The 22,820-nt window shown below is 43.5% G+C and overlaps 1 protein-coding gene across 5 annotated transcripts in view; it reads left to right on the top strand.

Moving 5' to 3' along the window:
* Positions 1–22,820, top strand: part of LOC310772608 (protein NLRC3-like) — a 153,051-nt gene that overhangs the window by 127,717 nt on the left and 2,514 nt on the right. For 3 of the 5 annotated variants that reach the window (XM_083632451.1, XM_083632449.1, XM_083632447.1), the window contains one exon: positions 22,144–22,190. In XM_083632451.1, coding sequence (XP_083488577.1) covers positions 22,144–22,190 — 47 coding nt within the window. Of the gene's footprint in view, positions 1–2,886; positions 3,492–22,143; positions 22,191–22,820 lie in introns of those variants that run through there. The other 2 variants (XM_083632448.1, XM_083632450.1) reach the window with 2 other exon arrangements.

The following is a 22,820-nucleotide window of genomic DNA, read 5'->3' as shown; positions in this document are numbered from 1 at the left end:
AATTTATCAGCGCTTTACTTTTCCGCCAAACAGTCATTTCATTCGGCACTACTTTTTCTCCCAAACCTATCACTACCGTATTCCTCCGCTCAACTCCTGCACAGAGCCGCGGTGCTGGATCACTCCGCAGATCCGCTGGGATCAGGCTCATTTTTCCTGTTTGTTGTTCAAGAAGACACAGCAAGTACGATAGCCTACACGAATGAAAATATGAGTGATTTTGATAGCGACGATGATATGCCGTTCACCATGGGGGCAAGAGGATACCTCTATGAACCAGAGTATACCGAGGAGGAACTTTTGCAGAGAGACATTGAACGGGCAGAAAGAGAAAGACAAGCTGATGTGGAAACAGCTGACCAAGATGAGGGGTATGGAACTACATTTATATCATTATTCGAGCGCTCAATCAAACATAACCACGAGCGTATTATATTGTTTCACTCGCGCAATCTGACATCCCGCGCGCACAAAGACGAGGAGAGAAAAGCACAGCGCGTATTTTGCTCTACCGCGCGCGCAGACTGCTGTTGCCCTCCCTCCCTCTCCCACTCTCTCCCCCCTCGTGGCTGAGCTCTGCGCGCGCAGACTATCTCTCTCCTCCGCCCCCGTGGTCGAGTTCTACGCGCTCGCTTGGAGTTGGTTGAATTCTACGCGCTCGTGTTGGACTTTTGACAATTGTGGGCGGAAACCAAGGCAGGCCTCTGGCCCTCTATGATTGGCCACTTTCAACGCCGACCCACCCCCTTAAAAAAAAAAAAAAAAACTTTATTGCACCAAGGAGCCTTACACTGGTATTCAGAATACTTTGGCTATTAGGCTACCAGTTTAATCTAAATTTTCACAATCACAAACATGCCAGGGGGATTAATGGTTGATAATAATGACGACAAAAATAAAGAAAATTAATTGTTATCTTGCAAACACGGACCTCCTCCGGCCTTGATGACAGCTTCCATCACAGACAGGAAGCTTGGAGAGTCTGAGCATCATAGGTCAGAGAGCAACCGATTGAAGAGGGAGCTGGAGCAGCATTCATGGGGTACGCTAAGTGAACAAAATTATATTTGCGAGATGATGTTAGGTTGTTTTAACATTGCATATTGGTTTGCATGCAACTAATGTTAGGCTAGCTGTTGAAAACTGCTAACTTAATGTAGCTAACGTTAACGTTAGCTTAGCTAACGTTAACCATATCTCTGCTCTCGGATAAGTTAGCTAACGTTATTTTAGCTCTATAACTGGCTGATGCAAGCCAGGTTGGTTGCTTGTTATGTTCATTTTCTATATCTAAGGTTATACTAACTGTGATGCCTCCTCCATCACAGCGTGTTTCAGAGAAAAGTTATCAGTCTGGTTCTGTAGCTATAAGTTCAGCTAAGTACCAACTCGCTTCCAAGCGGCTAACCTAACTTAACGTTAAGCAACTAGCTAATGTGTTGGTGTTTGTTTCAATCAGATTTATTCCCATTGCCTATCAGCAAATAAGATGTTTACATGCATCTGTTTATGTGTTGGTTATTTGGGGTCTGACTCGCAACAGTAGCCTACTACTGTTTAGCCTTTCTGATGCTATTGCATGGTTAAATCAATTATTCTTTATGGGGGTAAAAGTTGGTAGCCGCAGTGCTAAGTGGTACTTTGGAAATTTGGTTTGATAGTGTACTTGGTCTGAAAAGTTTGGGAACCTCTGCTAGACAACATGACTGGTTTACAAGTATACATGATGTATGAAAATGTTATAAGGTGATGGGTGAACAAACTATCTAACTAACAACATACATACTTTCTCTGTCTTTGCTCGTCAGACCACTTGCCCGGTGCTCAGAGGGCAGACAGTCCAGTCGAATAACACAATTCAGGCTTATCATAATTATCACGGATTCACAGAGGGCTGGAGGGCACGGCTTCCTCTCCAGCCAACACAGAGAGCAGTCAACAGGTACCAGCTGTGCCAGGCTGATATAAAGGTACATTGATAAATCATTATGTCGAGCAGCACAGCAAGAATAAAAACTGTAGTTATAAACAGGACAGAGGAAACTCTTGTGGAAATATTTTTTAGACAAATTCATGGATAGCCTACATGTTTCGGGAGCTGCTACAGATGACAGCCTGTGTCTGCTGCGGACCCCCCTCACCCACAGGGTACCACCCTTGCAGACCTCCTGTGCCCAGACATCTTTTATACAATCCAGCATAGCTCTGCTAAATTTAATATTTTTTATCAGCAGGGTTGGTGTGAAACACTTTGGGAGCAAACATTGTATTGTATTGTATTTTGTATTATGTATTGTATATATTTTGTATGACTGCAACAGATGCAAAAATAATTTCCGAAAGGACAATAATAAATCTAATCTAATCTAATTTACCAAGCTAATAAAGGGATCTATTGCTTGTAAGATGACATACCAATATTTAGTCATGTTACCAAGAGGTTGAAACACAGCCAATCAATCGTGTTGGTAGACAGGAAAAATCTATCAATACACTACCCGGACGCCCCTAAAATATAATCTATCTAATGTAATGTAATTTCACACAACTTTTATTTTTGGCCATCCAGATCATTTTTGTGCCCTTCATAGAAAGGAATTTGGGCACCTCTGTTGTAGGCAGTGTAACATGCATCTTCAACTGGTGAAACAATAATTGATGAAAATGTTAATATAGTCCATTGCACTCTGTTCATTGCATAAAAAACATAGGTTGATATATTCATCTAATGCTGAAAGCCAAAACCTTTTGGAAGAACTGATTATGTCACGGGGTGACAAGGGAGATGTGGTGTGCTCCATGAAGCCGTGCAGTTTGAATGGGTTGTTGACTGACGACAAGCCGGACGGTGATTGTGTGTGCGCCTCTGTGCTCTTCTCCACTTAGCGTGACGGTGTCTCCACCTCCACCTGCCGTGAGGACCGTGGGAGGACAGACGAGACGGCGATGTGATACGCTCTAAAACGATAAGTAAAAGGAAGGTAACCCAGCCGTCCACATCTGTATGAATGGGTTGTTGACTGCTGACAAGCCGGACGGTGATTGTGTGTGCGCCTCTGTGCTCTCCTCCACTCAGCGTGACGGCGTCTCCACCTCCACCTGCCGTGAGGACCGTGGGCGGACTGTCATAGCCCCTGCCGGGAGGATTGTGGAAGGACAGACGGGACGACGAGACGGCGGCTTGGTACGCGCAGAGAACTGCACGGAGCGGTGGCAGCGAGCCACGGGCGGAGCTACAGGGTCACGGAGGGACCTTGCCCTTTCCCCAGACTCAGACTGGAGCGAGCCCATCGACTGTGCCTGAGGGGGAGAAACCACTCAGCTGCTCAATAGGCTTTTTAACCCTTTTTATCTTTAAAGGAGGACTTACCCCCTAGATATGTATTAGAACAGTGATTTGAAAATACCTATGGAAAAAACCAAGAAATGACATATACTCTTGTCTATACTAGACTCTTTGGCTGTGTTAAGTCAAGATTTTTTTTCGGAAATCGACGCCATTACAGTTTGCCTACTGCCTCAAAAATAATTTATTTGAGAGGGGCGATATCTTTATAAATATCAACAATTAGCCAACGCTGGTGGCCTGTATGGAAACAGAAAATCCTGAAATGGTTGATAGTTATATCAATTTGGCCATTCAGTGGCGAACTAGAAATTTAATTATTTTTGTCCCATTTTGTCCCATGTGTGTGTGCGTGGCTTGCATGTGGCTTGTCTAAACTTACGTTAAGAGCCTCGCTGCTCGCAGCACACAGCACACAGTGAGGACAAACCTCTCGCTCTGGGGTAACACAATGCGAGATTTCTCCACGTAATTCCCTCGTCTAACTAGAGATAAACCGCGCAATGAAATCCGTTTTTAATTTGCGTTTTGGGGCTTGGGGAGAGCTCTTCTCCTCCTCACACTGTTCCCATGCGAATCCCCCCGAGCAGCACACACACACAGACAGAGCCAGTCGCTCTGCTCTGCTGACTTGATTTCCATAAAAGTTGGCGTTGCTTGTACACAGTGATGATATTATATTAGCCGATATGTTTAGAGAAGCTTTGTCACATTGTCACGTCGTAGTATAGCGTTATATTTTACATGTCCGCTAAACTGCGACGAGATTTGTTTGCTGAAATGTCAGACTGTTGAAAGCCCCCGCCTCTCACTGCTGGTGTGTGCTGCTGCCGCGCGCCCCCGCGGGTGCATGAGAGAGCAGACTGGCCGAGAGAAGTGCTTCTGAAGTCGGACTGATAGCCGCGGAAATGTCAGACTGTGCTCTCTGTGCTCTGAGCACAGAGCTGCTGCTGCTGCTGCTGCTGCTGCTGCGCGCGCGCCCGGAGCTTGGTGCTAGTGCATGAGGTTACAGTACGACTCTCTCCCGCCCGCTCCCGCCTGGCTGGGCTGGAGACAGTGCTTCCAACTCGGACTGATAATATAAACATCATCATTCGAGCTTATCCAGGTAAGATAATAAAGTAATGACACATTCAGCGGGAAACTAACTATAATTAAGACGTGCCAACTTTGACGACGTTTGGTTCAGTATTTTAAGAGCAAACTTCAATGTTTATAATAAAAACTGTTATACCAGAAACACTACTTTGAAGCTTGGTATTCTTTTTCAAATGTCCCCCAATGGTTGGTGATTGTATATCGTTTCATAAACTCTTATTCATGCTACAGTTTCTAACTAATTCAGGTGCAGTAGTTTGAAAGCATTTGGCTAAGTATTCAGTGTGAACTCTAAAGTGAGGACTATATGCCTTACAAAGCATTTACTAATAAGATCGAAAGGCTAGCAATACCTGAAGTACCATTTCAACAGTACCTCCCTGAAGCTTAAGAATATACTATTGGCCTTTTTTGCTGGGAACTCCCTGAAGGACCCCCCGGGGGTCTCCAGACCCTAATTTGAGAACCACTGCCCTAACAAATAGTTGATCAGCAAATGTAGGTGTTGCAGATCCCAGTAATGCAACCATGCCAATGGTTATGGGCAGTTTGTAGTACTGTACAGCAATTTATGATAGTTGCCACTGGCAGATACTTCCAGCGACAGGCCGTGTGTCATTCCATTGTTTGATAAAAATATAAGTTAAATGAACAGACAGGACAATGTTAGGCTGATGCATTCACTCATCGTAGGAGAAATGTATTTGTTCTTTTTTATAGAGACAGCCAAATAGTTTTTTTCCCACCAACAATAACTAATAATACATTAATACAATTTCTGGTTCTGACCCAAGTCCTGCTGCCACCTAGTGGTGTTGTTGGGTATTGTACCAAAATGACACCCACAAAGACAAAAAACTTTATAAAATCAGCAATTTATGATTGTTCCATATGCCAAACATGAGATGATACTATATCATGTAAAATAGCTTCAGGAGTCCCGAATGGAACCCCAACATAATAGACTGCATGATTTTATATTGGAATGGCACTGGGCTCAAAAGTTGCAGTTTCAATGGGACACATTTGTTCTCCAAGTTCCTGAGTGTTTCAAAATGTAATGGGGAAAAAAATACATGCCCTAGGCCTAGGAGGAAAAAAATACGTACGTACGTACGTACGTATATATATATACACACAGTCATGTCCATAAATATTTGGACATTGATGCAATTCTCATAATTTTAGCTGTACACCACAATGGATTTGAAATGAAACAACCAAGATTGCTTGAAATGCAGACTTTCAGCTTTTATTTGAGGGTATTTACATCCAAATTATGTGAACAGTGTAGGAATTACAAAAAAAATTATTGTTGATTTATTAACTGGCCCCTGGCCCCCTGTCATTTTGCAGAAGTGGCCCCCGAGTAAAGCAGGTTGAGTATCCCTGCTCTAGAGCCTCGGGTTGAGTATCACAGGGGGTCTTTAACCAATCATCGAAGATCTGACAAAGCAGCTTCCAGATATTCACGGCATATGAGGTAAAGGTTACTAGTGTCAGTGTCTCCGTGTTCCTCTATCAGCAACTGAACCTCTGCTAGCTGGTGCTCGTTCAAAGGACAGTCAAATTCAGGGACCACGAGGACACCATCCACAGCTTCTCCATGGTCAGATGCAACATCCCAGTCAATGTCCGGCTCTTGAATATCCTGACAGTTGAACAAGACAGTAAAATACCACCTTTAGTCATTTCATATTTAGAGCATCTGTTCTTGCCAAAAGTCTTGCCTTTCAGCATTAGCTGAATATTATATATATATATATATATATACACACACACACACACACACACACACACACACACACACACACACACACACACACACACACACACACACACACACACATATTATCGATCAGATTTTATTTATTATTTCTTGGGGGAAGGCTCACATCCATGGCGGGCCTAAACAAACGGAGCGTGAGTCAAACTTTGCCTGCGGGCCCCAAAATGGTCAGCCATGACCTACAAACTGGGCCACTTCAATGCTACATGAATAGCTTCTTTTTTGCATTTACAAGTTACTGCACAGGGATTAAATAAGGATAAAATAACCTGAAGATCTTCAGGCTGGTCAATGGGTCGAAGCATCATGCCTACATGCCAAATCTGCTCAGGCGTCTTATTCCCTTCGGTCCTGAGTGGGTGGTTGTTCCACCCCTCCACAAAAGCCTCCAGGTCTGCCTTCAGTTTGGGAAGGAATGTCAGGTGGACTGTGAAAAGATCTTCTGCAAAGGACAGGGTAGGAGTAAGTCACTGTTCACAGGTGAGCTTCGAAAGCATACCACACAATTAAACATTGAATTGCCTTTTGTAAATCCTCGTCATTCAATGTTATTTTTCAGGATTTTTAAACCTTTTGAGCCATTTTGTAAGTTATTTAAAATTATACACGACCAGCCATTATTCCATTAATGTTCATTGAAGTGGCCCAGACGTTATCATGTTGAAATTGACCAATCATAAGAGGGCCAGTGCTCTCATTGTTTTCTGCCCGAAGTCATGAGACTAACCCTTACCCCTGGAGGACACATCAAGGAGGTGATCCATCTCTAGACTGTGGAGTTCGGTGTAATATTTGGATATCACACATGCCCTGACGTCCCTCCACAAACGTTCAATCCTAGGGATATAGAAATTAATATTATTTCAACCTCTTAACTGAAATGTCAAGGACTTAGTAACATGACTAAATGTTAGCATGTCATTTTACAAACTATAGACCTCTTTATTACCTTGGTAAATGTGAGCACACACACACACACACACACACACACAACCTTTGATTATGGACGCTCTTTCCTGACATGAAACTTCCTCGATCAGTTCCACGGATGGTGAACATGTAGCGCGCAATGTCCAGATTCTCTACTCCCTGATCACCTCTGACCCTGTAGTGCACACAGATGGACAAGAGTGTTAAAATATGTCAGTGTAGCACTGTACAATACACAGAACTCAAGTGCTACATTCTGTCAGTGTGTATATAGCTATACATCCCAGCGTATATACTCTGACCACTAGAGCTTTGTACAGGCAGGTAATGTAATGGACGGCTAGCGCACAGACTGGGAGCATATAAGGAACCATGTGACTAAACATTTCAAATTATAAACCCCGAGTCTATGCTTAAAGGATGGCCTTACTGGTAATCAACCCACTTTGGATCATATATATTGGATATACGTATAAGCACATGGGCAGTGTTTTATCTTCTCTCTCGGTTTACCTCACAGAGAAAAATGCTCCTGCTGCTGCCTGCAGAAACTACGCCCCCACCAGCTGCAAGTCATTAAAGCTTGTTAAGGCTCTCCATGTGATTCTCCGCATACTTAAAAAATAAACAATAACAGCCACCCTCGGAATAGATTCAGCCTCTCCAGCAGAACTTCTGCAGCTCCGTTTTGACACGTGATGTAAAACGTGTCGGAATGGAGCGCTTTGCCAGAGGAAATGGGAGATCTCCGTGAGGAAAACAGAGAGAGAAGGTAAACACTGTCCGTGTGCTTATATTACCGAGATTATTAATGATACAAAGTGGGTTGATTACTGGTAAAGCCATCCTTTAAAGGACAAATTCACCCCAAAAATTTAAATTTAGTCATTAGACTCACCCCCATGCCTGTGGAAGGTCAGGTAAAGACTTTTACATTTGTGGAGTTTAAGTTCTTTCTGATAAATCCGACAAAACATCCATCATGTTTGTGTCTGCACATTGCAGCTTGTACAAATTTACCTTGAGGGTATGCCATGCATCTCTGTGGCTCTCTTGAAGGCAGCAAATGCTGTTGATGCACGATTATTTGTGGCAGCCTCCAAGCACATCACCTGTGTTATGAGAACATTAGATTAAATGTCCAATTGGATTACACTGGTCAGTACAAATATCATGGAATTTGACTGAAATTCTAGTCGCCTTAATGCAGTGGTTTCTAAAAAAGGCTTCAGTGCCCTCTTTTCCTGATTTCTGAATCCAAGTACCCCCTTTTCCTGAGCTCAATTTGCTTAGAAAAATGCAAGAGAAAACTAGAGCATATGATGCAATGACTGAATGTATGATAACCCACCTTTCAAAGATTATAACATTACAAAATAAGAAAGGGAGTGAAATAGTTGCAATTACTGCCTCCTTAGCACATTGATTTGAACATTTCGTTTATTTTCAAGATTTATTCTTACATTCCCCCATTTTATCCTTTCTCTCATGTAGTACCTCCACATGCCCCTAGGGGTACGGTTACCCCAGTTTGGGAACCACTGCATTAATGAGTCATTAACGTTTCCACACCTTCTTAAACATCAAGGACTTTCCAGGCCCAAATCCCTCAAATGCACAGACTCAACATGATATAGTTTGAGACACAGATCAAGGCTAATTACAACACTGAGAATTTTGAGAATGAGAACTAGCAGGCTTTACAGTAGCTCAGACAACAACTACACTGAGAGCGAGGCGCTTGAATGTGTAAACACTTCTCAACTGTGCTGTGTCAAACCTATTTACTAACGTGTGTCAAAATAACTAATAACAAATTGACTACATTTCCATGATTTCAAGGACCCGTGGCAACCCTGCATGCTAGAAAAGTTAAATTATCCTTTCTTTATCCCCATGTGGAAATGCATCCTCTGCATTTGACCCATCCTCTACTAGGAACCTTCCTACAACTAGGAGCAGTGTGCAGCCACCGTGTGACCAACTCCAGTTCGATTGCCAATGCCTTGGTCAGGAGCACCGACAGGAGTATTAACCCTAACATACATGTCTTTGATGGTGGGAGGAAACCGGAGCACCCGGAGGAAATCCACATGGACACGGGGAGAACATGTAAACTCCACACAGAAAGGACCTGGGACAGACCAGGGTTCGAACCCGGGACCTTCTTGCTGTGAGGCAACAGTGCTACTGCTAACCACTGAGACACTGTGCTGTCAGAAGGGTCACTCACTTCCTACCATGCAGTAGTGGGGCATTAGGGTGATAAATCTGAATAATAATTCAAAACGTTTTCTCCCATGTCAACAGATGGAAACTGAATGCATTTTACAGCTAAACCTGGCGGTCAAACATCCTTAAGCCTTCCAGTGTTTCCTTTTATTTGTCATCAACCATCTGCATGGAACATTGAATTATTTGGATTGATTACACCCTATAGCCAATTTGACACAAAGAACGCCAACTCATGAAATTTCCAGGTGGAATGAAATCATACCTTCCTGGAGTAGCCATCCACTGCACCAAAAAGGACAATGTTGTACCTGGTGGGCACATAATAAAGAACTACATTACTACTTTACACCTGGATTTTTATTCAAGACATGTTAGTGTCTGCATCATAATATTAAACTTTTTGTTTTAATAATATGAAACTAATAATAATAATACTGACCTGATCAGTTTGTGGTTAGTGTCCACATGCCACAGCGAAAGCGGCCCCCTGACAGAGTATGTTCTCCGCACAATGCAGCTCAGTGCAGTCAGTCTGGAAAGAATCCCAAGCGAGTCTACTCTCTGCATTGATGCTGTCACTCTTCTCCACTGGACGTGCATTCCCATGGACTTCAGCCTCCCTTTGACGATCCGATAGCCTGCTGTCGGCATTTCGTTTTTTATTTGTTGGACTGCATCATCCAATTGCTCGTCTGTGGCATTGCTGTAGCTCTGTCTGGCGGAGAGACCAAGCTCCTTCATCCGTCTATTGACTGTACTGGCTGAAATGCACAGCAATTTTGAGATGCAGTCCACAGACAGATTTATCTCCAAAAGCTCAACCAGTCTCTCCGTCTCTATGTTGTACCTGGGGCGCCCCCTCTCTCCAGCTACAGTTTCAACAGTGTTGCTGGTAGCATCATTACATTCAATGTGGTCCATCACCAGCCTGAGGAACTCTTGTAAGGTCTGTACAATTTCGGCCGGAACATTTACATGCCTTGACAGTGCTTCACAGAGGAACAGCTGTTGCCGACATGTGAATTGGAGGAATTCCAAGTCAATAGGTGTTCTTGAAAGCGCCAACTCCAATTTTGTGATCAGTCTCGAAAGAATCTCATGTCTGAGAATGCTCTGTTGACAACAAACAACATTAAATTAAGACTTATTAAGACTGTATATTGAATAACAACCCTCAATTGTAGCATCTTTCATACACAATATGCAGCTCAAAATACTTTACATCAATAGAAGGTAGTTAGATAAAAGACAGATAAGATACTAAATAATCTAAAAGAACAAGCATAATTCATTGAAGATATTCAACACATATTCATGGCTGTGGACCCATAACATGGGGGGATGCTGCCACGAAACGTTTGGGGACCACTTTAACGTTATGTTTTCTGTGTTTGCCAGCAGGATTACGGGAAAAACTACTGGGATACTGCTGCACTGTAAAACGTTGAGCCTAAAACTGTCTATCAAGCTAGTGTTAGAATAGTTAACGCTAGTAGCTAACGAACTAGCGTTACGTTAGCTACATTAGCGCTGTTAGCCACCAACCAAATTTCAGAGTAAAGTAAACCGGGTTGTTAGACAATGCCATCAGTGACGTTATTATCACTTAACCTACATGTAAATCTTCAGGTGTCGCCGCCATTGTTCAGTCTGTGTGTGTTTTTCGAAATAGCCTAAAAAATGAAAATAGCAAGCTGCCAATCTGGAAACCGTTTCCTTTCTGAGGAAGCTTCCTTCTTCTTCTTCTTCTTCTTCTTCTTCTTCTTCTTCTTCTTCTTCTTCTTCTTCTTCTTCTTCTTCTTCTTCTTCTTCTTCTTCTTCTTCTAGTGTTTTATGGCGGTTGGCAAACAACTTATGGTGCATTACCGCCACCTCCTGCATGTGGCGGAAGCTGTCATCAAGTTAGAAGGGCCGTGTTTAGAACTATGGTTTAGAAGAGAACTAACAAATAAATTTTCTTTATTTTTGTCGTCATTATTATCAACCATTAATCCCCCTGGCATGTTTGTGATTGTGAAAATTTAGATTAAACTGGTAGCCTAATAGCCAAAGTATTCTTGCTACCAGTGTAAGGCTCCTTGGTACAATAAAGTTTTTTTTTTTTTTTTTAAGGGGGTGGGTCGGCGTTGAAAGTGGCCAATCATTAGAGGGCCAGAGGCCTGCCTTGGTTTCCGCCCACAATTGTCAAAAGTCCAAGGCGAGCTCGTAGAAAACAACCAGGGGGGGGGGGCAACAGCAGTCTACGCGCTCGTGTTGGAGTTTACTCCAATGCGAGCGCGTAGAACTTGACCACGGGGGCGGAGAGAGAGAGAGAGAGAGAGGGTCTGCGCGCGCAGAGCTCAGCAAAATACGCTCTATGCTTTTCTGTCCTCGCTCGTGCAGTGTTTGTGTGCGCGGGATGTCAGATTGCGCGAGTGTGAGTATGTATTTGCGCGTGTGAAACAATATAATACGCTCGTGCCATTTTGATATAAGTCTGTCTCCATAGAGGGGCCCAAAGAAAGAGAACGATTGCAATCTACCTGGTGGTGCAGATGTGGAAACTGTGAGGCCATGCCCACAGAGCCAGAGAGCTACTGCTGCTATGAGTGGAACCTGGTAGCAACGCAACTTGCCGATCTTTCAGAAGCAGAGGATCCTCCAGATACACTCTGCATCACCAACCACCCAGAGTATGCTGCCCTACTGAATCCCGGTGTCTTGCGGACTTTTTTCACCATTCCAAAGATAAATTGGGGGAAACGTCCCAGAGCAGAGGGGCCAGATGACGAGTTGTCTCCAAAGTAAGTCTTTTCTCCTTGTTCTAGGCCTGCCTATTTTGTTACTGGCAAGGCTACATCTCACCACCTCCAGCTGATATGAAACGTTACAATATAGACTACAATAGCCTATTTGGCCGACATGTTCCCACCCTAAACTTCTACACGTATTGTGGGAGCACAGCACATATCAGTCGAGTAATTCATATAATTTGATTGTTTTGTCATCCATATATATCACACTGTTATGACGATACTGTATATCGCATATAAATTATACATATATATCCCATATATTATGTGAAATAACACCACATTGTAGGAGGCATATGGGAAACCGTCCAATTATGTAGCCTAAACTTTTTATGACACAATAATGACAGTGGTATACTGTATATTATTTTTTGTAATAACAACTGTAAATATATAATAAATCATATAATTTGATTGTTTTGTCATCTATATATCTCACTGTTCTTACGATACTGTATATCGCAAATAAATTAGACATATGTATCCCATATGTTATGGGAAATAACACCACATTGTAGGAGGCATATGGGAAACCATCCTATTATGTAGCCTAATATTTTTTTGACACTATGACAGTGGTATACCGCATATTATTTTTTGCAATAACAACCGTAAAACATTTCTGTTTGTTTTTATTCTGTTTCAGGCAATTCAGGCTGGTTGCTTACCGGGTAGTGCTGGAGTGGGCCCTGAGAGGAGAGCAGCTTGGAAAAGGCAACAGAGCGGTGTTACCATCATGTGTTGTGGATACAATTCGAAATGCATATCCATCCCCCAATGGACAGTACATTGGCTTCAAAGAAAACCAAGATGCACTGGATCTTTTTTAATTTTTGGACATCAATCAATCATGACATAGAAAACTTTTTCTCTGGTGCGACCAACCAAACATGTAAAGCAACAAGATGTAAATAAAGTGAAACTTGATGTGATCAAATCTGGATTTATTTATCAAATAACACTCATGCAACAGTGACCAAATATATGACTCTTAGGGGGATCAGTTTCATACATTTTATGTGAAAAAACACACATCTAAAAGCTAAAATGTGGTGTTCGAGAGGACCATGGGACAAAATGTTATCATGGGGGGGCTGAGGTCTGATTTGTTTCAGTGTACTGTAGGAGTCCTTGGTGTGAATGTCTTTTTTACATGCTGGAGGTAACAGGACAGTGTGACATGATGGATGGGGGAAGCTTGACAGAGTGGTGTAGCTCAGAGCTTTGAAGCTGCTAGCAGGGGGGCATGCAGATGTGTGATGAGGGTGGAGTTGAAGGAGACAGAATCTAAACTGGAATGGCCTAAGAGTGTAGCTCCAATGTTAGCTGCACCAACAAGCCGGCCATGCAGGAAGGAAGCCCCGGGGATGATGAGCAGACAGCCAGGAGAGCAGGACGAGCTGAACCAGGAGACGGAGGAAGAGAGTGCACGATGCCTAGACACAAACAAAGCATAGACAGGGAGATAGACAGGTGAGCACTAGTAACACATTGCAGGGGAAACACTATGGAATCATCAGGGGTTACGACCATGGCTGTAAGAGTAAATTTACCTTTCATGAACATCTGCATTAGAAACTGTAAATGCGATGATAATCTGAGATTTTGGGTCGGGGTTAGATACAGCCTCTTGACTGGTGTCTTCTTGGGGGTGGATTCTCTTGGGACAGAAAACATTTGCTGTTCTTCCTGCATTGGGCCCGGTGATGTACATGCCTGTGAAAGTAATATTGCGCATAAATAACGTGAAAACGTGCCGATTTCGTCATGCATTTAGACAAAAGAGAAAAAAAAATTGCGATAGTAGCCTACAAGCATGATGTGATTCCTATTTCATATCTGACCTGTGGTCTAGGTACAGCATCGCTCTTCAGAAAGTGCTTGTCCTTCTTATCTGCTATGGGTTGTTGATAATCCTCTTCAGAAAAATGTGCACTGCAAACGCGAAGTTCTGCCAAACTTTCGGGAGGAGTGCTGATGTCTCTATTCAGTGCAACAAGCCACAACTGTGTAATACTTTGGTTCTTCAAAGGAATACGGTGAAACCGATAACCAGACCAGGATCTTTGTCTGTTTGAACAGCCAGGAAATACACAAACACGCACCATCGTTGAATTATTGATGGGAAAAATACTCCAGACGTGCTGTCGCGATGTAACTGTACTTTGTGAACTGAGATAACCTGTGATCTGCGGAGTGATCCAGCACTGCGGCTCTGTGCAGGAGTTGAGCGGAGGAATACGGTAGTGATAGGTTTGGGAGAAAAAGTAGTGCCGAATGAAATGACTGTTTGGCGGAAAAGTAAAGGGCTGATAAATTCTCAAATAGAGCGTGCATGTACACTGATATCGATTTGTTTAGGTGGGCGTTGTTTTTTGGTGGCTAAATTACGTTTTAGTTGTTGACCCCCAGTACTGCGAGAGAAAATGCTGGTGAGGCTGCGCGAGGCTGCTCCTCTGGGTGCCGGATCTCGTTAGACACTGCGCCTCGCTTCCAGACCACTGTACCGAATTACGTTAGTGTATGTGACTAGCTGATAGGACCCAACTTCAAACAAACCGAACTATCCCTTTAAGACATAAAGTGGTAAGTAGGCTTAATTTAATTATGTAGCCTACAGAGCCACAAATGTTTTTCTTGTTATATTCTCAGTTGACTGCAATCTATTTTTCATATGGCGATCTTATATGAATGGTGAGTGACTCCAGAGAGCCGATTATATGGGTCTGTCATGGATTTTGATCTTATCCTCTGAAGCTAACCTGGTCGGGACCAGGTTAGCTTTGCAGCATGAGTTGCCATGGTGATTAGAAGTTAACTTGCTTTGTAGTATGGCTAAACCAGGTTCAAACTCAAACTTACTCGGATAAGGCATTAATCTAGCTACGTAGTACAGGCTCCTGCTCTCCCTTTAGTCGTTTTACACTACAACAGACAGCAACACAGGCATAAACACTGAACTTATTATTATTATTATTATTATTATTATTATTTTGGAAAACCAGATTATGATGAAAATCACTTTTGAAGAGAGCGCGTATGAAATAAGATTAGACCTGGGAAGCACAAACTGTTTTTTAATGCATTTTGTTGGTGGTATAAACACAAGACAGCCAAATCCAACAATTTCAAAAATCCCATCTCCTGCCAACAGGAGGTGCTGCCGCACCCTCCGCACCTACCTTCCCTGTACAGCTCCGGTGCAGGGCACACGCAATATCAAGTCACAGCAGAAAACGCCAGCACACAAAATGTCCTTTTATGGGTTTAATACCTTAGTCTGGGTAAGGCAGCAGCACAGCAACAAACGTTTCGGCACGCAGGCCTTCCTCAGTGTTGTGCCGCAGTATGACATGACGGTTAAATACAGTCAAAACCGGAAGTACATTCAATTATATAAAAAATTACATAAACCGCAGAACATAGACGGGTACAAACAAGGAAACGACCGTATCAAACGATTTACAATTATAGATCATGTTGTGTGAGAGATACAACAAAGATCAGATCGCACATTGGTCAGGAAAGCACACAAACAGACCTATAGACACAGAGAATACAAGGTGGAGCATAGCAGCATTTATATAGAAACTAGAAGTATTCGAAAATAGAAAAATAATTTTTATTTAAAAAAATAAATAAGCCTGTATATTACAGGTATCAAGTCCTTTGACTTGACATGGTCCCCTCTCGATCAAGATTTATTTTAGTCCTTTCGTTATTATTTCTGGCCATTTGGGATCATTCAAATAAAAATCTTCCTCACCTTGTACCGTTATAATATCCTCATGCTCGGAGTCAGTAACGTCAGTTGCGCTGCTGCCGGGATGATTCAAAATATCATCATCTTGTTGTCCAGTTATTATATCCTGAGACTCAGTAAATCAGTTTAGAGACTCAGTTTTCACTGCTTGAGCCAGCTGACAAGGTCTCCGGTGGAGGGGCTTCCCTGCTCACGGTCACGGCGGGCCAGGCAGCGCACCTGGCAGGCTCCCTGCTACTCCCGGGTGCAGCGTCGCTAGTAGTACTAGCAACAGCGGTAGTGGTAGATGTGCTAGTGCTACTAGCAGTAGCAGCTAGCACAGTGCTAGCTTCTTGGGCGCCGGCGCACTTGAAGGTGCAGCACCGGGTCGGGCGAGAGCCTCAGCGATGGTGTTAGCAGCACGGACGGTAGTAGATGTGCTTCTGCTGCTGCTGCTGCTGCTTCTGCTGCTGCTGCTGGCATTGAACCTGGGTTCAATAAACCTTAACAAGGAACCCCTCTGCTGTTCGCGCATTTATGTTTTCAAACTGGCGCTTTCTTTCGCTTTGCTTTCTTTTTTTCTTTCTTTGTGGCATTGTTGGGGTGAGGGTGGGCCACCGCGGGAGCAGGTAGGCGGGTGCTGCAGGTACATGAAGCCCAGTCATTGGTGCAGCGCCACAGTATGAGCGTGATTGACCCATTCCTCAGCAAATGACTATAAGGCAGCAAATTTGATCAACCAACCAGCAACCACAAACCACCCCAGCTATTTTGTTTATTTTATTTAGGTTTTATTGTGTGGGTTGTTTGTTTTTTTGCCTCATCTTGCCGCCTCCACAAGGTGGCGCCATAGGCGGTCGCCTATGTCGCCTATATGCACCAACCGGCCCAACAATGTTATCCAGTCACTGTTTGTGAGTTCAATTTCCACTCACCTAGACAGGCTTGGATGATAGAGGAAAGTTCCTCTGCTCTCCTTTTGGACAGGCTATTCACCTTATGTAGCCCCGCCTGCTTTGACCCAGTTGTGTTCTTCCTGTTCAAAACACCGTCTGTTTTACCTGGTCACTAGTACTGTACTGTCACAGGAAGTGTAAACACAATAGGAAGTAATTGGCTGACCCCTGAGTTGGAACATATGGTGAATAGCACGTACAGACTACAAGATCCTCGTGAGTCAGCAGTCTCTGTTCCTTTCTCACTATACAACTGTCTGTCTTGTAATTTATTTTTATTTATTTATTTGTTTATTTGGACGGGACAGTGCAAAATTAATGAACACAGAAACCATAGAACAGATAATAAAACCTGGAACATAGTAAAAGTGTAAAAATTGCCGGATTTAGCACAAGGCTAATTTCCATCCGTTGTCCCCATAAAACATAAAACACAATAAACATAAAATGTAAAACATAATAAAACATACATAATCAGGAGTCTTTGAGTCGTTTTCACACTATATGACTGTCATATAGGAGAATCCCCCGACGAGTCTGGAAACGCAGTCTCACACCTGCTTTATTCTTTCTAAACACACGCTCGCACATCGATGGGTCATTCTCTAAAATTGGTTCAATGTTAGATTTATTAAGTCGGAGTTATTAAGTTGACGGCTATCTCAAATATTATTTGGGTTTCGAATGGATAATATAATGATTTTAGTAAACATATAAGATTTTCATAGCTACTTAAATGCTTTTTAAACTTGTTTTTTGGTTGTGGGACAGTTCCTGGAGAATAACCTCCTCAGTCAAACCACTTGTCTGTTTGTAACATGCTGCAGACAGCACACATCACCCTGGCTGTGTCTGCCTCACTACGCTCTTCTCTCCTGACCACACTCCCGACACGACTCATTGTGTGTGTGTGTGTGTGTGTGTGTGTGTGTGTGTGTGTGTGTGTGTGTGTGTGTGTGTGCGTGTGTGTGTGCGTGTGTGTGTGTGTGTGCGTGCGTGTGTGTGTGTGCGTGCGTGTGTGCGTGCGTGCGTGCGTGCGTGTGTGTGTGCGTGCGTGCGTGTGTGTGTGTGTGTGTGTGTTTGCGTGCGCGCGCGCGCCTGTGTGTGTGTGTATGTGTGTGTGAGCATGTGCGTACGCGTGTGATTGTGTTTATTTGTTTATTAAAAGGTCCCCTAAAAAAACGGGACATCATATGAAGCAGGCTAGATATGTCAGATCTCTGTGAGTCAGTGAGTGAGTGCTCAGGGGAGCTCCCTGCTCGCGTCTGTGGACAGTTCACACTTAACAAGCGAGCGCCGATTGTGTGTGTTGGTCGCTGTTATTTCCTCATGTGATGAAATGTGTATGTCTGTGCGTCCGTCTATCAACAAGACAGTTGCACATACACTATGTGTGTGTGTGCGTGCGCGCACGCACGCACGCACGCAGGCACGCACACACACACACACACACACACACACACACACACTCACACACACAGGACATGAGAGTGTGTGTGTGTGATTCTCTCTGTCAGTGCTGTGTGTGTTACAGTTTTTCACAATTGCTTAAACACATTTCGTGATAGACTACCTCACTTTCTCAAAACCCTAAACACAAATCTCAAAACTCACACACAAAATGCAAAAACCTACACTTCTCTTGCAAAAGCACACTTTGCCCTCAAAACAGTGTTAACTCTTCACTAAATGGTATTTTCTTTTCAAATGACAAACACATACATCAGATGAGTAGACATTTCTAAGCACCCATTGAACACTGGTGTGCAGAATGGAAAACACTATAGTATGAATGGAAAACACTATATGAATGCTTTATCAGTAGAATTATGCCTTTGCATGTTCAGTGTTACACTTTCACCTGTTTGATGTAAAATATTACCATATCATGTTCTTACGTATACTCAAATAGAAAACAACACACAATAATTTAACAACAAATAATATTTTATTTGTACCCAAAATGTGCAATCTACTGTAAATCACAGCAAACAGGATGAAAACGGGATGAAATGAAAGAGATAACAGAAAATAGGCAATAAACAAAACAACTAGGCTGCATCCTGCCTTCATTGTTCTCCAAACAAACCATGCTCATCTGTGACCCTTCTATAGCAAATTGCTGATTGCTAAATGCACAACAGCCTTTGGAGTTTAGAAATGTGATTGGCAGTGTATTCTGTGTGAACACCAAGAGAGGGAATTCAGGAAGAGTGTGCAACATATAGAGAATTGTGTGTAGTGTTGTGACAAATGTGTGGTTTGGAATGGGAATCTGAGTCTAAAGCAGAAAATGTGCTTGGAGTTCAGCAGAATTGGTTTGGCAGTTGGTAGGCCTACATGAGTTTCAAGTTGTGCACATTGTGTCTGATGTTCCAATTAATGTGTTTAAACAATTGTGAAAAACTGTAATATAAACGGATGTCTAGCAGTCATTGTGGATGTGATCCTGTTTACCTTTGCGAGAGAGAGAGAGAGATCGAGAGAGAGAGAGGAGGGACAGACAGAGAGAGACAGGGAGAGAGAGGGAGAGAGATATGGATAGAGGAGTGAGAGGGAGATAGAGGGATAGAGAGGCAGAGATAGGGAGAGAGAGAGTGAGAGAGAGAGAGAGAGGGAGAAAGAGGGAGAGAGAGACAGAGAGAGAGGGATAGAGAGGGATAGATGGAGAGAGAGAGGGAGGGAGAGAGGGAGAGAGAGACAGAGATAGGGATAGAGAGGGAGAGAGAGAGAGGGAGAGAGAGAGACAGAGAGAGGGATAGAGAGAGAGACAGAGAAAGGGGTAGAGAGAGAGAGACAGAGAGAGAGAGCAGTCTTCACTGAAGTGTTTTACAGGCTGACACGCCCTCTATTGTAAATCAGCTGGAAGGTGCAACATGGAAACTCGCTCACATCCACAAACCTTCAAGACACGTCTCCCCCCCCCCCACACACACACACACACACACAGACACACACACACACACACACACACACACACAGACACACACACACACACACACGCACGCACGCACGCACACACACACACACACACACACACACACGCATGCACGCACACACACACACACACACACAGACGCACACACACACACACACACACACACGCACACACACACACACACACACACACACACAGACACACACACACACACACACACACACACACACACACACACACACACACTGAGCTGACACATCATCACAGCATCACTGAGTTACTGAGTGGAGACAGAATACAGATAACTCAAGTGTATCACTCCCCATATTTAATCTGTTTTCTGATTCACCATCTAGTTCATCATCTGTGTTAGTTTGAGGTCTGATCAACAAAAGAAGCATAAAGAACTTTCTTAATTTATTACAAATATTTGTCTTTTCTTGATCTGTTATTTGCCCCATTCACCTTTATTAAGGATCAAATTAAAATAAAGCAGAGTGTGTCTGACAGCAACAAACACATTTTAAACACATTTATATGTGACATCATTTATCATCATTTCCATTCAGTCACATGTGAGGCTGAAAGGTCCTGAGTCTGGAGTTTGATATGAGTGACATCATTTCAATTTCCCCTGAAACATTTAGCTTAATAAATCATTTCCAGTGTTTATCACACACTAAATCATAATCAGGGTTAATGGATTCACAATCAGAATATCAATAAATACAGAAGCTAATAATTAATCAATAATCTTCAGCCAGTCAGAGAGCACAGACCTCTGTGAAGGCTCGTTATTATTGCTTGTTTGTGTTCTGGTTACTGATATCCAGTAAACTGAAAACACAGGAGATGGGAGCCGCCATGTTGGTCTGCAGTAAAGGTTGCTATGGTTACAGACATGATGTACAGGAGTGGTATGACTGACTCCTGTTAGTGTATAGACTCAGTCTGGTCATATGACTCCAGTCTGTACCAACATAAGAACATTGAGTCTGTTAGTGTATAGACTCAGTCTGGTCATGTGACTCCAGTCTGTACCAACATATGAACATTGAGTCTGTTATGGCCCAATTCCACAGCAGCTAGTAGCGCGGTCCCGCTCCGCTCGACTCGACTTTTGGTCTCATCCCACCGTCAAAAACCGGCCCAGCTCGGTTTGATTTAAGGCCGAGTCGTGCTACTTTTGGTCCCTGCCTCGTCGGGGTACTTCGGGCTGGCGAGTAGGTCCCAAATGGTGACGTAAAACTCTGATGGCTACTGATTGGTCAGAGAGAATCGTGTTTACTCTGTCTACTGACTGTCAATGCAATGCTGGCGGCTGCATACCAGTTTAGTGGTCTTACCTTATCTTCTGTTATGTATATTTCCATCAGTCTTTTGTGTCGCTGCCTTCACCTCCGGTGAAATAAAATCGTGGCGGGTGTTCAATTGTCTGAGAAAAAAGTCCGCTGCTCGCTCAGGGAGCTCTAGCTGAGTGCAGGCTGCAGCGCTCCGCTAGGCCGCAGCGGGTGTTTGGAAGCCCCGGTCTTGCCTGGTGAGAGGCTGCGGGGTAGAGGCTTCACTCTGTTGCGCCTCTCCCGTCCCCGCGCAGCGCATGCCTGTGATATCATTCTCTTGGCCGATTGTCACATTTGCCCATGTACACTGTAGGTCATTTAGAGGCACCAGTATTTCATAAACAGTTTAAAAGTTCTGTGGATGGATTTAATTGTAACGTTATGTTATAGCCGAAGGACAGATATGCGGTCGCTATTTTTAGACGACCAGCTGTGGGCGGGGGGGGGGGGGGGGGCAGATGATCCGCGGTGGAAGCAAAACGTCCATAGGGCTGATACGATTAGAGCCGAGTGGTGACGAGCTGTACAGGGCAGTAAAATGTGGTGGAAATTAGTGTATAGACTCAGTCTGGTCATGTGACTCCAGTCTGTACCAACATATGAACATTGAGTCTGTTAGTGTATAGACTCAGTCTGGTCATGTGACTCCAGTCTGTACCAACATATGAACATTGAGTCTGTTAGTGTATAGACTCAGTCTGGTCATGTGACTCCAGTCTGTACCAACATATGAACATTGAGTCTGTTAGTGTATAGACTCAGTCTGGTCATGTGACTCCAGTCTGTACCAACATATGAACATTGACTCTCATTCATAAAGTCAGTGTGAACGGAGCTGCTGAGAAGCTGAGGAATATAGTTTCATGTTGAATGGAGGAGATGGAAAATCAGTCCTATGGAAGCTTTTGAAGGTTATGTGTTCATTATCAAAGAGATGATGCTGTCTGACTTTATTTACCTCCTCTCTCTCTCCACAGGTTGGACCACTGTGGAGTGCAGATGTTGAAACCAGGTTTGAGGAAGTGTAAGTGTGTGTTTAGTTTGATTCATGAAGACAAAGCAGCAGAGTGTGTTTGCAAAAACATAAAAAGCCATTCTTAAAACAAATGAACACCTGTCTTATACTCTCACACACACACGCACACACACACATGCACGCACACACACACATACACACACACACATGCACACACACACACACACACACACACACACACACACACACACACACACACACACACACACACACATGCACGCACACACACACACACCCCAGTAAGACTAATGTTGTCATCTTGGCGTCAGCTAATGGGGGTCCTTTTAATAAACAAATAAACACACGATCACGTGTGTACGCATGCCCGCACAACACACGCACACACACACACGCACGCACGCACGCACACACACACACACACACACACACACACACACACACACACACACACACACACACACACACACACACACACACACACACACACACACCAGGAAGACTACTGTCGTGTTGGCGTCAGCTAATGGGGGTCCTTTTAACACATTCAGTGCCACAGCGCTTCAGTAAAATTGTCTGGAGCCTGTGCCAGATTCACTTCCATTCAGTTGAAAACAGCTATAGAATTTTTTCTATTATGGCTATATTAACGGGGCTGGA

The sequence above is a fragment of the Poromitra crassiceps genome (assembly GCF_964638095.1).
Source record: "Poromitra crassiceps genome assembly, chromosome: 3".
Taxonomy (NCBI): domain Eukaryota; kingdom Metazoa; phylum Chordata; class Actinopteri; order Beryciformes; family Melamphaidae; genus Poromitra; species Poromitra crassiceps.
The sequence above is the reverse complement of the archived record's forward strand: the minus strand, read 5'-3'. Positions and strand labels throughout refer to the sequence as shown.